This window comes from Terrapene carolina, unplaced genomic scaffold, assembly GCF_002925995.2.
Source record: "Terrapene carolina triunguis isolate 2854851 unplaced genomic scaffold, T_m_triunguis-2.0 Scaffold569, whole genome shotgun sequence".
NCBI lineage: Eukaryota > Metazoa > Chordata > Testudines > Emydidae > Terrapene > Terrapene triunguis.
Window position 1 is genome coordinate 249,417 of NW_020664920.1, and position 12,918 is coordinate 262,334.

The 12,918-nt window shown below is 52.6% G+C and overlaps 1 protein-coding gene across 1 annotated transcript in view; it reads right to left on the reverse strand.

Moving 5' to 3' along the window:
- Positions 1 to 12,918, reverse strand: part of GTF3C2 (general transcription factor IIIC subunit 2) — a 70,534-nt gene that overhangs the window by 2,241 nt on the left and 55,375 nt on the right. The window contains exons 2-4 of the mRNA XM_029913273.1: positions 4,814 to 5,155; positions 758 to 852; positions 187 to 264 (exon numbers count right to left, since the gene is read on the reverse strand). Of these exons, the coding sequence (XP_029769133.1) occupies positions 187 to 264; positions 758 to 852; positions 4,814 to 5,155 (515 nt within the window). The remainder of the gene's footprint in view (positions 1 to 186; positions 265 to 757; positions 853 to 4,813; positions 5,156 to 12,918) is intronic.

A 12,918-nucleotide genomic window follows, 5' to 3' on the forward strand; every position in this document is an offset into this window, starting at 1 on the left:
CCCCCTCCCCGGGGCTCCGGCCTGGCCCTCTGACATTCCCGGACACCTGCCAAGCACCGAGGTTAGTGTAGGGAACTGCCCCTACATTGTGGATTCACCCCTTACCCATGGCTCCATTTCCAGCCCCAAGGCCGGGGCCGCCCCATGCCCAGACTTGCCCTGGCCTGCGGAAGGCCATTCGCCTACCTCTCTGAGAGAAACGTCCACTTGCGTGTGGAAGGGAGCCAGTCGGGGAATTCCCAGGGGGAGTAGTGCCGGTCCCGCCTGCGGAGCACAAGGGATCAGAACCCCACATGCCCCCCGCCTGGCTGCTCTCCCTGCTGCTACATGCCCAGGCTACAGGCAGAAGCGGCAGGCTGGGGCATGAAGACAGTAGAGAATTTGAGCCCAGTCTGGCCCCAGTTCCTCACCCCTGAAACTCACCACCCCAGGGATCCTTCTGCCAAGGGCTCCTTGTCCCTTCTCGAGTCACCTGTGCTGCAAAGGAATCTGCAGGCCTCTACCCACAGGGCAGCCCTGAGAGAGGCTGATGCACCCAGCCCTGCCACTCCAGACTATGGGGCAAGGGAGCCTTACCCATGCCACCCCAGGCAGGCAGGTCCTGCCACCCAAAGGGCCCCTGGGAGAGACTGCCTGCAGCCCCTCCAGCACACCAGCCCAGCCAGCCATGCGGGTCACCCAGCCTGTCGCAGCCCCAGGGCCAGGCGCTCCCCTCTCAGCACCCGCCCTAGCCTCGCGCGAGTGTGGCCGTACTCACAGGCTGTGGGTGATGCTGGGACACTTCCACACGGGAGCCATGATGGAGTTGTGGAAGCCGTTGGGAGCAAGCCCTCGGCACTGGGGCTTGGACTTCTGAGCACAGGAGAAAGCGGGGTTAGAGCCAGGCGCTAGGTACCCAGCCACACCAGCCCAGGCCAGACATCCATGCCGTTAGCCCCAGCTAGTTCCCTGCCCTCCGCCAACCCACCCACGCCCCCAGACACAGCCCCCCAACACACCCTCCACCCATCCCCAGACCTCCCAAACGGCAGGGGGATGCAGCCATCCCATGGAGCCCCTACCCAGGGCTGTATCCGCCGTGAGCCCCTGCTCAGCCCGCTGGCTCGGTCGGAGCACAAAGGCTGCTGCAGGCTGGAGAAGTGCATCCCGTTCTGGCCAGCTGCAGGGACCAGCAGGTGCGTGCCCATACCCCAGCCTCAGCCCTGGCCAGCCTCAGCCCCAGAACCTCCAACCCAGTCGAGGGAAGAACTGGCCCAGTGCAAACCAGCAAGTCTGGTAGCAAGGGTCTGTAATTAACCTATTGGCTCCAGACCAGGCAGAACCCCTTAGTACAGCAGACCACGCCCTGCACTACAGTCACAGTGCAGACCAGCTTTCTGGTTAACGCTGACTCCTGCAAGTGTTCCAGAATCTGCAGCTCCTCAGACTGCCCAGAAAGTCAGGGTGCTTCCTGGGGGCGGGGGCAGGTATAGTGCCCCCACATCTGGGATCCCTGGACAAAGGAGCTCCTGAGACTCAGTCCCCCCAGGACAACAAGGGCTTTTCTTAGGGTTGCCACATTCTGCCAACTTTTGGGGGCCAGAGCTGGGAATCAAAGCAGGGCTCTGGTCCTGGCAAAGAGTTACCCCTGGGAGCGCCTGTCACTACTGCTCCGAGGAGCCGCAGCCCCCAGCCTGTTTAGCTCTCCTGCGATGTCAGAGTGACACAGAGCACATTGAGCAATTGTGGAGAGAGGAACAGGAGGGCTTGCAGCCTCAGCAGTCTCTCAGTAATTGCAGAGCCCCAGGGCTAAGCAGCAGCCTCTGATCCTGACCCAGCCACCCCAGGGCAGGACGCTGAAGAGGCGGAGAAGACGGCATGTAGCTTACACCTTTCTTTCCAGGGATGTAAGCAAAGTACTCTGGAAAAAACCAGACTCGCATCTGCTTGCTGGGAAGGGGCGTGGGGGGCATATCAGAGGGCTCAGGTGGGGGTGAAGATTTGGGAGGGATGGCCTGGGACATGGGAAAGGGGTGAGGGAAAATAGGGGCAGGGCACCTGTCAGCCCCACATTCTCCCCTCCTGTGTGCACATCAGGATCCAAGGGTCCTGGGCCCTTCTACAGGGTCCTCCCAGCCCCCGCCCCCCTCACATGAGCCAGGATCTGGGGGGCCTGAAGCCCTCTCCCTAATCTCCTGTGTGTGCTACGATCTGGGGGGATGGGCTTCTCCCCCCATATGAGCAGGGGAACACAGTCACTCTGAGGATGTCCCTGCCTCCCCCTTGGGATCTGGTGGCCTTGGCTTCCTGGAGGAAAGCAGAGCCCCACTCCAGCCAGGTTCTCAGCCCCTCTCCCTGCCCCACATGAGCCAGCATGTCGGGAGGTGTTGGGATGGGAACAGCCACTGGGATGAATGTGATGGCCAGTCAGGATCAGGTCATCTGGGGAACTCCAGCTTCTGCACTGTGTGTGAGGTCTGGCAGCTCTGATCTTGGGGCTGTGTCCTGGAGTTGATTCCAAAGAACTTCCAAAAATGGAGCAGTGCACAGCAGAGCTATGGGTTTAGGCTTTACTTGTCTCCATTCGGCTGAGCCCATCACACTGGGACGAATGGGCCACTTCACACTGCTCAGAACCTCCTACGCTTTCAGGATTCTCCAGTGCTGGGGATCTGGATTAGCAAAGCTGTTGCTGACTGATTAATGCTTTTTTGTACACCACTGGCTTCTCATGCACTAATGACTTAAAGGGATGGGAAGGGGAGGAGGGTGAGCTGGGAAGTGTGGGGGGGCGTTACTTGGGGGATGGAGAGACACACACCAGTCTTCTCTCACATGCTTAATTCCTGTAACCACCATCTAATAAAGCTGTCACATTCTTGGGACACAGCCCATGGCTGGGCTTTCTCCTCCCAGCCCTGCTGGGAACTATACATTACAAGCATTTCAAAGCATGACCATTACACCTGGTCCACTGTAACTAAGCGCATGGGGGGATGGGAATTATGAGTCGCGTAGGAACCGTGTTGGGCCAGTGATGAGAACAGTGGACTGCGACTCAAAGCTTGGGCTCTATTCCCAGCTCTGCCACTGACCTGATGAGTGACTTTGGCCAAATCTCCATGCCTCAGTTTCCCCATCTGTACAATGGGGATAATGATTTTTCCCTCCTTGAAACATAACGATGAAGAGCACCATGAAAGACTTAGGTTATCCCCTTCATTACCTGGCTACAGCAGCGTCTGGACTGCACACCTACGTAATGACCACTACCTAAATGACCACTAACTCCTACCCACATCACTTCTCCTGATTAAAAAAAAAACTAGGAAATTCACTGACCAAAGCCTTCATGCATGCAGAGCTGCAGTTGCCAGTGGTATATCTTGCCCTTCTAGAACGTCGAGTTCAGCAAAACTCAAACTTGTGAAAACCAGGAGAGAGAGGGTTATGGGACATGGCCTCTCAACCAGACTCTGCCCCCTGAATGCTGCCCCAATAGGTTCATCACACACATACTCTCACTCCCCCTTTGCACTGTGCTGCATAGGAATGACCCACACTTACCTACTGTCACACACTTGGCCTACGCAACAGAAACATCTTCTACATTTTAGAACCCTTTATCCTCTTTTATGGATTGTGCTGAAAGGAACAGTTAGGCTAGAGGAAGGATACTAGGGGAGTTCCTCAAGGACCAGTCTTGGAACTAATCTTTCTAATCTTTTCATTAATGACTTTTGCACAAAACCAGGAGTGTGCTAATGAACGTTGTTGATGAGACAAAGTTGGGAGGCATTGTCAATGCAGTGGAGGATCAGATTATTACACAGAAAGAACTGGATGACCTTGACAACCGGAGTGACAGAACTGGAATGAAATTCAACAGTACCAAGTGCAAGGGGGGATAAACAACAAGAGTTTATGCTATAAAGTGGGGACTCAGCAAAGACTTGGGTGCGTGGGTGGATCACAGGATGACCGTGAGCCGTCAATTCGACGTGGCTGTACGACCCTAGGACTTCAGAGGGGAGGTACCACTAGCAGAGATAGGAAAGTAATAATGCTCTTGTGCACGGCATTCGTAAAGACCCCATCTCAAACACCATGCATAGCTCTGTTCACCCGTGTGCAAGACAGGAACTCAGACGGGAGCAGGTGCAGAGAAGAGCTGCTAGGCTAATGAGCAGAACGCAGGGCCTGTCTTATGGGAGCAGGCTGGCAGTGCTTTGACTACCCTAGCAAAACGCAGGCTGGGGAGTGGGCTGGGGGATGGGGGGATGACATCTGACTGCTCCCAAGGAATACAGCATGGGTAATGTCCAAGACAGGGGAGAACTGCTGAAGCTAAAGGCCAATGCTGGCACAAGACCAAACAGGGATAAGCTGACCATGAACACGCTGAGGCTGGAGAAGAGAAAGTTTTGGACCATCAGAGGAGGGAGGGTCGGGAACAGCTTCCCAACAGGAGCTATGGGAGCAAACCACTTCTCTGGCTTTAAGATGGAGCTCAACAAACTCACAAAGGGGCTGCCTGCGACCTCAGGGGACCAGGAGCTCCCTGCCAGTTCTAGGCCCTGTGTTCAAACAGGGAGTTCGAGTCCCTTTAAGCTGGCAGCTCTGCCTCCATGCCATGTCCCAGAGCCCCCTCCCCCTGCACCCAGGAGGGACTGCTTCCCTCCCCACAGCCATTCTCTATACACCCGGGGTGAGGGTGCCCACTTTAGGGCTCAGAGCTCAGGAGCTGACTGACTCCCTTCCCGCTCTGCCCCATACACACGGGGTGTCGTGCACATCAAGGCTCAGTGGGGCAAGGCGAAGAGGATGCTGTTACCCCTGCTGACGGCATCCTCGGGGCATGGCCCCGGACAGCCTCTGGCTCTGACTCAGAGACCTCGCTGAGCAGGACGTCGCTCTCCTCCTCCTCCTCCGCCGCCTGCAGCAGCACCTCCTCCGAGGGCACAAAGTCCACATCCCGAGAGAGGTCATCGTCATCGGTCTCCTCCTCTTTCCTCCTCCTGCTTCGGCGCTTCTTCCTCGAGCTGTCGGACTCTGGTTCCTGGGGGCCTTCGTTGGGAGCCAGAGGCCGGTACACCGATGTCAGCTCCTCGGCCAGCTCCTGCAGGTAAAGCAAAGCCCTGGGGGCACCAAAGGCATCACTGGTCAGAGAGCCGCCCTGCCCCCTCTAGCCCTCTTCCTGGGCTACAGTCATCAGGCTGGTGTCCACTGGTGCCCAGAGGACCAGGCTGCACCGGGACTGGACCAGCAACTTCCTGCCCCCCAGCCAAGCTCTGCATGCAGGAGCCATGGCTCGCCCCTCTGGGGGAAAGCCAGTCTCCCCCCCCCCCAGGGGCTCCAACAGAGCCCAGCAATGCTGCTCTGAGTCAGCCAGGGCCACTAGAGACTAGGAGCACCACTGCCCGCCTTGGCTGTTTCCCTGAACAGCAATCACAGCCAGGGAGGGAGAAAGCCAGACTCAGACTCCTTCAGTTCAGCTCTACAGGCAGAGGGAAAGGGGACCCTGACCAGGCCACTGGGCGATTCCAAGCATTAATTCTGTGCAAACCATTAAACAAGGAGACCATGCCAGCTACCTGGGAAAGCAGAGGGGTCAAGAAATGCCAGAGGTAAAGGTGCATGCTTAACCTTAACTCTGCCCCTTGGGCCTGGCCAGCACAACAACAGACTCCAGCTCCAAGGCTACACGCTAGCGCTCGTGTCACACAACCGAGCATCAGCATATCCTCCCCTGCCCTTAGGGCACTGCGATAACCTAAGCTTGCTTCACTGCTGACATTCAGCATCATAACGACCCAATAGCTGGTTGCCAACAAACCCTCTATGTGCCCCAAGGGATGCCATCAACGCGACAGATCTCTGATGCTTCTGCCCTACACCCTTTGCCCAGGACCCCTGGGACTGAGGCACACTCTCCCCTCACGGGCGGCCGGCTTGGATGTTGGAGCAGGAATTGCTCTTTTCGTAGACAATTGGTCGGTCTCTGCCCTGTGGAACACTAGCAAGCGGCAGAGAACCCACTCACAACGGACTCTAGAGAGGCCACCAAGGGGGATGACATAGACAGCCAGGTCGGCTGGAGTTAAGGTTAAGACCAGCTTTCTGTTTAAAGCTGGACTCTTGGAATCTGCAGTTACTCAAATTGCCCTAAAATTTAGTGTGCCTCATAAAGGTATGGGCTAGGTTTAGTGACCCAGATGTGGGGTCATTTGACAAAGAGGTTCCTGAGATACAGCTCCCTGAAGGCGGGAGTGGGGGTGGGGAGAGCAGCCTTATTTTTTTTTTTAAGGTCAACATATTCTACCAACTCTTTTCTTCTTTTTTTTTTTTTTGGCCCAGTCCTGGGGATCAAACTAGGGCTCTGATCCTGGCACAAGGGTCTCAGTTTCTTGAGAATTAACCCCAACTAGTTTGTGGCACCCACTGCCCCTTTGTGGGAGCCAAATTCAGAATGGTTTCATCACTAGGTTTACTTCGCATTTTAGGCATGCGCCAACTGCTCATGAGCCAAACAGATTACAGTGAACATACACAGAGAAGACAAGAGGATCTGTAATGTGGAAAATCTCAGTGCACCTGCTTAGCTCAAGGGGCTAAACAGTAGCCTTTAATCCTGCCCCAACCAGGGAGAGTCAGTTGAGATCCCATGGAGGGCAGAAATCAGGGAAAGGTTTGAAGGCATGTTGCTAAAATCAGTGTCTGGCAGTGTGGTCTTGTTTTTAAATCAGACATGCAAATGCTTGCTGGGAGGTGAGAGGAGATAAACAGGGATGGGTGGTAGGTGAGTTCGGAGCCTTGGATAAATGGCAGAGGATGAGCCAGGATCTTGGGGGGGCCTGCCCTTCTATAGAAGTCTGATCCCCTCCCTCATTATGGGCTGGGATCTGGAGGAGGCCTGACACTCTAGGGGTGTCCGGGCCCTCTCCTCATCTCTCATGGGATTGGGGGGGCTATCAAAGACCCTCTCCCTGCCCCATGTGCGGAAACCCTGGCCTCTGGGTGTGGCGCTGAGAACAGGCATGCTAGGAGCATGTACCAAGAACACACTGCTGAGACCAGGCTGAGAGCTGTGAATGGGCATACCTAGGGCACATCACAGGTTGCTGAAGCAGGGGGAGTGGGGATGGGAACTGAGATGAATGGAGCAGTGCACACTTCCCAAACCTGTTGTTTCAGGCTGTATTCATCTCCATGGTGTTCTCATTTAAGCTGAGACTATCACATGGATGGGCCACATCACACCCCGCAGACCATCCCAAGCTTTCCGGGTTCTCCCGTGCTGGGAATCTGGATATAGCAGAACTATGGCTACTTTTCTCAAAGTTTTTTTGTGCACAACTGGCTTCTAACTAATGGCTTAATGGGAAGGGAAGGGGAGGAGGGTGAGCTGGCAGTGCCGGCCAGAAGGTAGGGCCACATATTTGGAGAGTGCTTGTTATACATTGCAGGGGATGGAGACGCAGGCACCAGCCTTCTTTCACAGGTTTAAAGTTCCCCTAGCCATCACGTAATAAAACCGTCACACTCTTGGTAGCTAGACCAGCCGTGTTTGAGATCTCTCTCTCTGTAGCCCTGGTCGGAACTGAACACTGCAAATATTCCAATCATGGCCATTATTCCCAGTCCACGATAACAAAGGGCAGGGGGTGGGCCACTTAGGGAATGTCTACACTGCAACGTAAGCCTGTGCTTGAGCCTGGGATCTAGCCTAGCCTCCTCTTGTGTCTACACTGCAATTGCTTGAGCCAGGTCCCAGGATTCAGCCAGAAGTATCCCACAATTCCATGGGATAACCTCCTTAGTCCTCTCTATCCCAGCACTCTGCAATCCACTCTATTGAAAATGAAAGCCCCCCACCCTTTGTGAACAGCAGCAACTTAGGTCAGCATTAACCCATTCTCTACTGATCACCAATCTGCAAGCGCACTGTCAGAGAGCCTGCTGGGTCTGCAGTGGAGAGCGAACAGATCAAACCTTTTGCAAAGTGAGCAGCTTCAACCTTCCTGTAATGTGCAGGACAGGCAATAAAGTTTTCCCCCACAGTCCTAGTACTAGAGCAGACACATTTCGGGGGGATAAGGGTGCTAGGGACTCTGGGATAGGGCTACTTCGACTAGGGTCTGCGCACTGCAGTGTGGACACTAGAGCCCTAGGATCAAGCACAGATTAGAAAAGTCTTAATGTAGGGTAAAATAGAGTGTAGACGCTCAGGCCCAGGGTTCCCTAGTTCGGGTCAGCTGACTCGAGTTCCACTAACCCTGGGCTTACATTGCAGTGTAGACATACCCTCTGGCATCACCTCACTAGCCCACACGGTTGCTGATGGAGACTCAGGAGCCCTTGGTTCTATTCCCAGCTCTGCCACTGGCCTGCTGGGTGACCTGGGCCAAATTTGAGATGTACTGATGCAAAGTGCTATGTCAGGGCTAGGTGTTATCATTGCCTGGCCATAGCAGTGTCTGAGCTGCACGCCTACAGAACTACATCTGCCTCAGTAACCTGAACTACCAACACCACATTCAAAGAAACTAGGAAGTTCACTGACTAAAACGTCATTAATGCAGAGGCGCAGTTGTCTGGTGGTATCTTGCACCTTTCTAGAATGTTGAGTTCCCCAAAACTCCAGCTTCTGAAAGCCAGGAAATACTGAGTTAGGGTACACACCCATGCAGCCTTAAGAACATAAGAAAGGCCGTACCGGGTCAGACCAAAGGTCCATCTAGCCCAGTATCCTGTCTACCGACAGTGGCCAATGCCAGGTGCCCCAGAGGGAGTGAACCTAACAGGCAATGATCAAGTGATCTCTCTCCTGCCATCCATCTCCATCCTCTGACAGACAGAGGCTAGGGACACCATTCCTTACCCATCGTGGCTAATAGCCATTAATGGACTTAACCTCCATGAATTTATCCAGTTCTCTTTTAAACTCTGTTATAGTCCTAGCCTTCACAACCTTCTCAGGTAAGGAGTTCCACAAGTTGACTGTGCGCTGCGTGAAGAAGAACTTCCTTTTATTTGTTTTAAACCTGCTGCCTATTAATTTCATTTGATGACCCCTAGTTCTTGTATTATGGGAATAAGTAAATAACTTTTCCTTATCCACTTTCTCCACATCACTCATGATTTTATATACCTCTATCATATCCCCCCTTAGTCTCCTCTCTTCCAAGCTGAAGAGTCCTAGCCTCTTTAATCTCTCCTCATATGGGACCCGTTCCAAACCCTTAATCATTTTAGTTGCCCTTTTCTGAACCTTTTCTAGTGCCAGTATATCTTTTTTGAGATGAGGAGACCACATCTGTACGCAGTATTCGAGATGAGGGCGTACCATTGATTTATATAAGGGCAATAATATATTCTCAGTCTTATTCTCTATCCCCTTTTTAATGATTCCTAACATCCTGTTTGCTTTTTTGACCGCCTCTGCACACTGTGTGGACATTTTCAGAGAACTATCCACGATGACTCCAAGATCTTTTTCCTGACTTGTTGTAGCTAAATTAGCCCCCATCATATTGTATGTATAGCTGGGGTTATTTTTTCCAATGTGCATTACTTTACATTTATCCACATTAAATTTCATTTGCCATTTTGTTGCCCAATCACTTAGTTTTGTGAGATCTTTTTGAAGTTCTTCACAGTCTGCTTTGGACTTAACTATCTTTAGCAGTTTAGTATCATCTGCAAATGTTGCCACCTCACTGTTTACCCCTTTCTCCAGATCATTTATGAATAAGTTGAATAGGATCGGTCCGAGGCCTTAGCTCTGCCCTCTTTGAGCAATGCTCCAACAGACTCATTGCATGCTTACTCGCACTCTCCCTTTGCATGGTACTGAACAGGAGCTCATTCAAACACAGCTTGCTCCATGGAAAGACCACCACCCTGCTACATTTCACAGCGCCTTCACCCCTACGCACATGGGGCCATCCAGCACTCTGCTTCCACTCACCCTTCATTAAACCCACAGCCACACTCACCTCCCACAAACTGCTGGCAATCCCCATTGCAAGAAGACCCATGCCCTGCTCCCAACAAAGCCTACACAATGCAATACTGACATGAGGGCTGCTGAATCTCCGAAGGCACACAAGTACCTCTTTCCTTTGATCATACACACAGGGGTCAGGGAGAAGGGCTCAAAAACACTCCAGAGGGCCACAGCCCCCCAGATCGCCTCATATTACACTCTCAGCTCTGCCAAGCTGCTCCAACGAATGTATCCATCATTCAATACAGCTATGCCTAAGGCAGGACCTCCCCGTGGCTCGTGCCAGCTCCGGGGTGGGGGACAGAGTTAAGGTTATGTGGGCATGCGCCGTAATTCTATGTCCTGGGTTTGAGTTTTACCAAACTCGATGATGTGGAAGGGCACCAGATGTTGCCGGGCAACCTTATCTCTGGGCTAACGACTGTTTTGTCAGTGAATTTTCAGATGAGAGTTGCTGCCACAACGGCAGGACGCCCCCGCAAGGAACAGAACCTGCCCCAAGAGCACCATGCCCAGCTGCGCAGTCTGCAGAGTGGCAGGTGTTCAGCCCCTTGGGCTCTCCCACCCCAGGCCCGAACTGTCAGCATCCCATGGCCATTTCCTGTTCAGCCAGCAGCACTGCCCTCCCAGGGGCCCCTCTGGGGACAGGGCAGTGAAATCAGCTCCACACTCAGCCAGTAGCGCCCCATGTCCAGTATGGCTGTCCTCTGCAGGGGACACGCATGCGTGTTTGGGCGGTGAAGGCAGTTAGTAACTGCAGGTCATGGGAATGGATTTCCCGGTCAGTCTGCTGACTGCAGCCCAGCGCACGGCATAGCAAGCAGCAGCCCTACAAATCCCGTCAGATAGTCTATTGCATTGAAAACCAGCCCCCCCAGAGCACAGTCAAAGCTGGCCCCTTGCTTCCCTAGCTCGGCGTGCTTCACTGAGCAGCCCGAACCACCTCCACAGCAGTTTTATGACTGTTCTTGTGACTTTCCCAGGCGCCTTTCCAAGACAGCAGACAGAGAAGTTGTAGGGTGAGGTGAAGATGAACCTCACAAGGTCACCAAGGAGCAGCTGAGCAGGCTGGGGGGCCCAGACACCTTCAGAAAGGGCAGCATGGAGCCATGGGGGAGCCTCACAAGGAGCCACTCCTGGACCACAGACTGCAAGACAGCCGCTATCCCCTCTCTGCCCCGCACAAGGCACCCATGGGCTGCAGCCCCTTCAGGTCTCACACCGGAGAGAGAAATCCACAGACTCAAAGACTCATAGACTTTGTCAGAAGGGACCATTATGATCATCTAGTCTGACCTCCCGCATGATGCAGGCCACAAAAGCTGACCCATCCACTCCTGGAATAATTCTCTCCCTTGACTCAGCTGTTGAAGTCCCCAAATCATGATTTAAAGACTTCAAGTTGCAGAGAATCCTCCAGCCAGCGACCCCTGCCCCATGCTGCGGAGGAAGGCGAAAAACCTCCAGGGCCTCTGCCAATCTACCCTGGAGGAAAATTCCTTCCCAACCCCAAATATGGCGATCAGCAGAACCCCCGAGCATGCAGGCAAGATTCTCCAGCCAGACCCGCATTGACCATTGATACTAATCACCAGCGATGGCACTTTATTGACCTATTGACTAAAATCACGTTATCCCATCAAACCATCCCCTCCATAAACATATCAAGCTTAATCTTAAAGCCAGAGAGGTCTTTCACCCCCACTGTTTCCCTCGGAAGGCTGTTCCAGAACTTCACCCCTCTGACGGTTAGAAACCGTCGTCTAATTTCAAGCCTAAACTTCCCGACGGCCAGTTTATATCCATTTGTTCTCGTGTCCACATTACTACTGAGCTGAAATAATTCCTCTCCCTCCCTGGTATTTATCCCTCTGATATATTTAAAGAGAGCAATCATATCCCCCCTCAGCCTTCTTTTGGTTAGGGTAAACAAACCGAGCTCCTCGAGTCTCCTTTCATACAACAGGTTTTCCATTCCTCGGATCATCCTAGTGGCCCTTCTCTGTACCCGTTCCAGTTTGAGTTCATCCTTTTTAAACATGGGAGACCAGAACTGCACACAGTACTCCAAATGAGGTCTCACCAGTGCCTTGTATAACGGAAGCAGCACCTCCTTATCCCTACTAGAAATACCTCGCCTAATGCATCCCAAGATCGCATTAGCTTTTTTCATGGCCACGTCACATTGCCGACTCATAGTCATCCTGCGATCAACCAGGACTCCGAGGTCCTTCTCCTCCTCTGTTACTTCCAACCGATGCGTCCCCAGCTTATAACTAAAATTCTTGTTAGTCATCCCTAAATGCATCACCTTACATTTCTCACTATTAAATTTCATCCTATTACTATTACTCCAGTTTACAAGGTCATCCAAGTCTCCCTGCAGGATATCCCGATCCTTCTCCGAATTGGCAATACCTCCCAACTTTGTGTCATCCGCAAACTTTATCAGCCCACTTCTACATTCGGTTCCGAGGTCAGTAATAAATAGATTAAATAAAATCAGACTCAAAACCGAACCTTGAGGAACTCCACTGGTAACCTCCCTCCAACCTGACAGTTCACCTTTCAGTACAACCCGCTGCAGTCTCCCCTTTAACCAGTTCTTTATCCACCTCTGGATTTTCATATCGATCCCCATCTTTTCCAATTTAACCAATAATTCCTCATGCGGTACCGTATCAAACGCTTTACTGAAATCGAGGTATATTAGATCCACCACTTTTCCTTTATCTAAAAAATCTGTTACTTTCTCAAAAAAGGAGATCAGGTTGGTTTGGCACGATCTGCCTTTCATAAAACCATGCTGTAATTTGTCCCAATTGCCATTGACCTCAAGGTCCTTAACTACTTTCTCCTTCAAAATTTTTTCCAAGACCTTGCATATTACAGATGTTAAACTAACAGGCCTGTAGTTACCCGGGTCACTT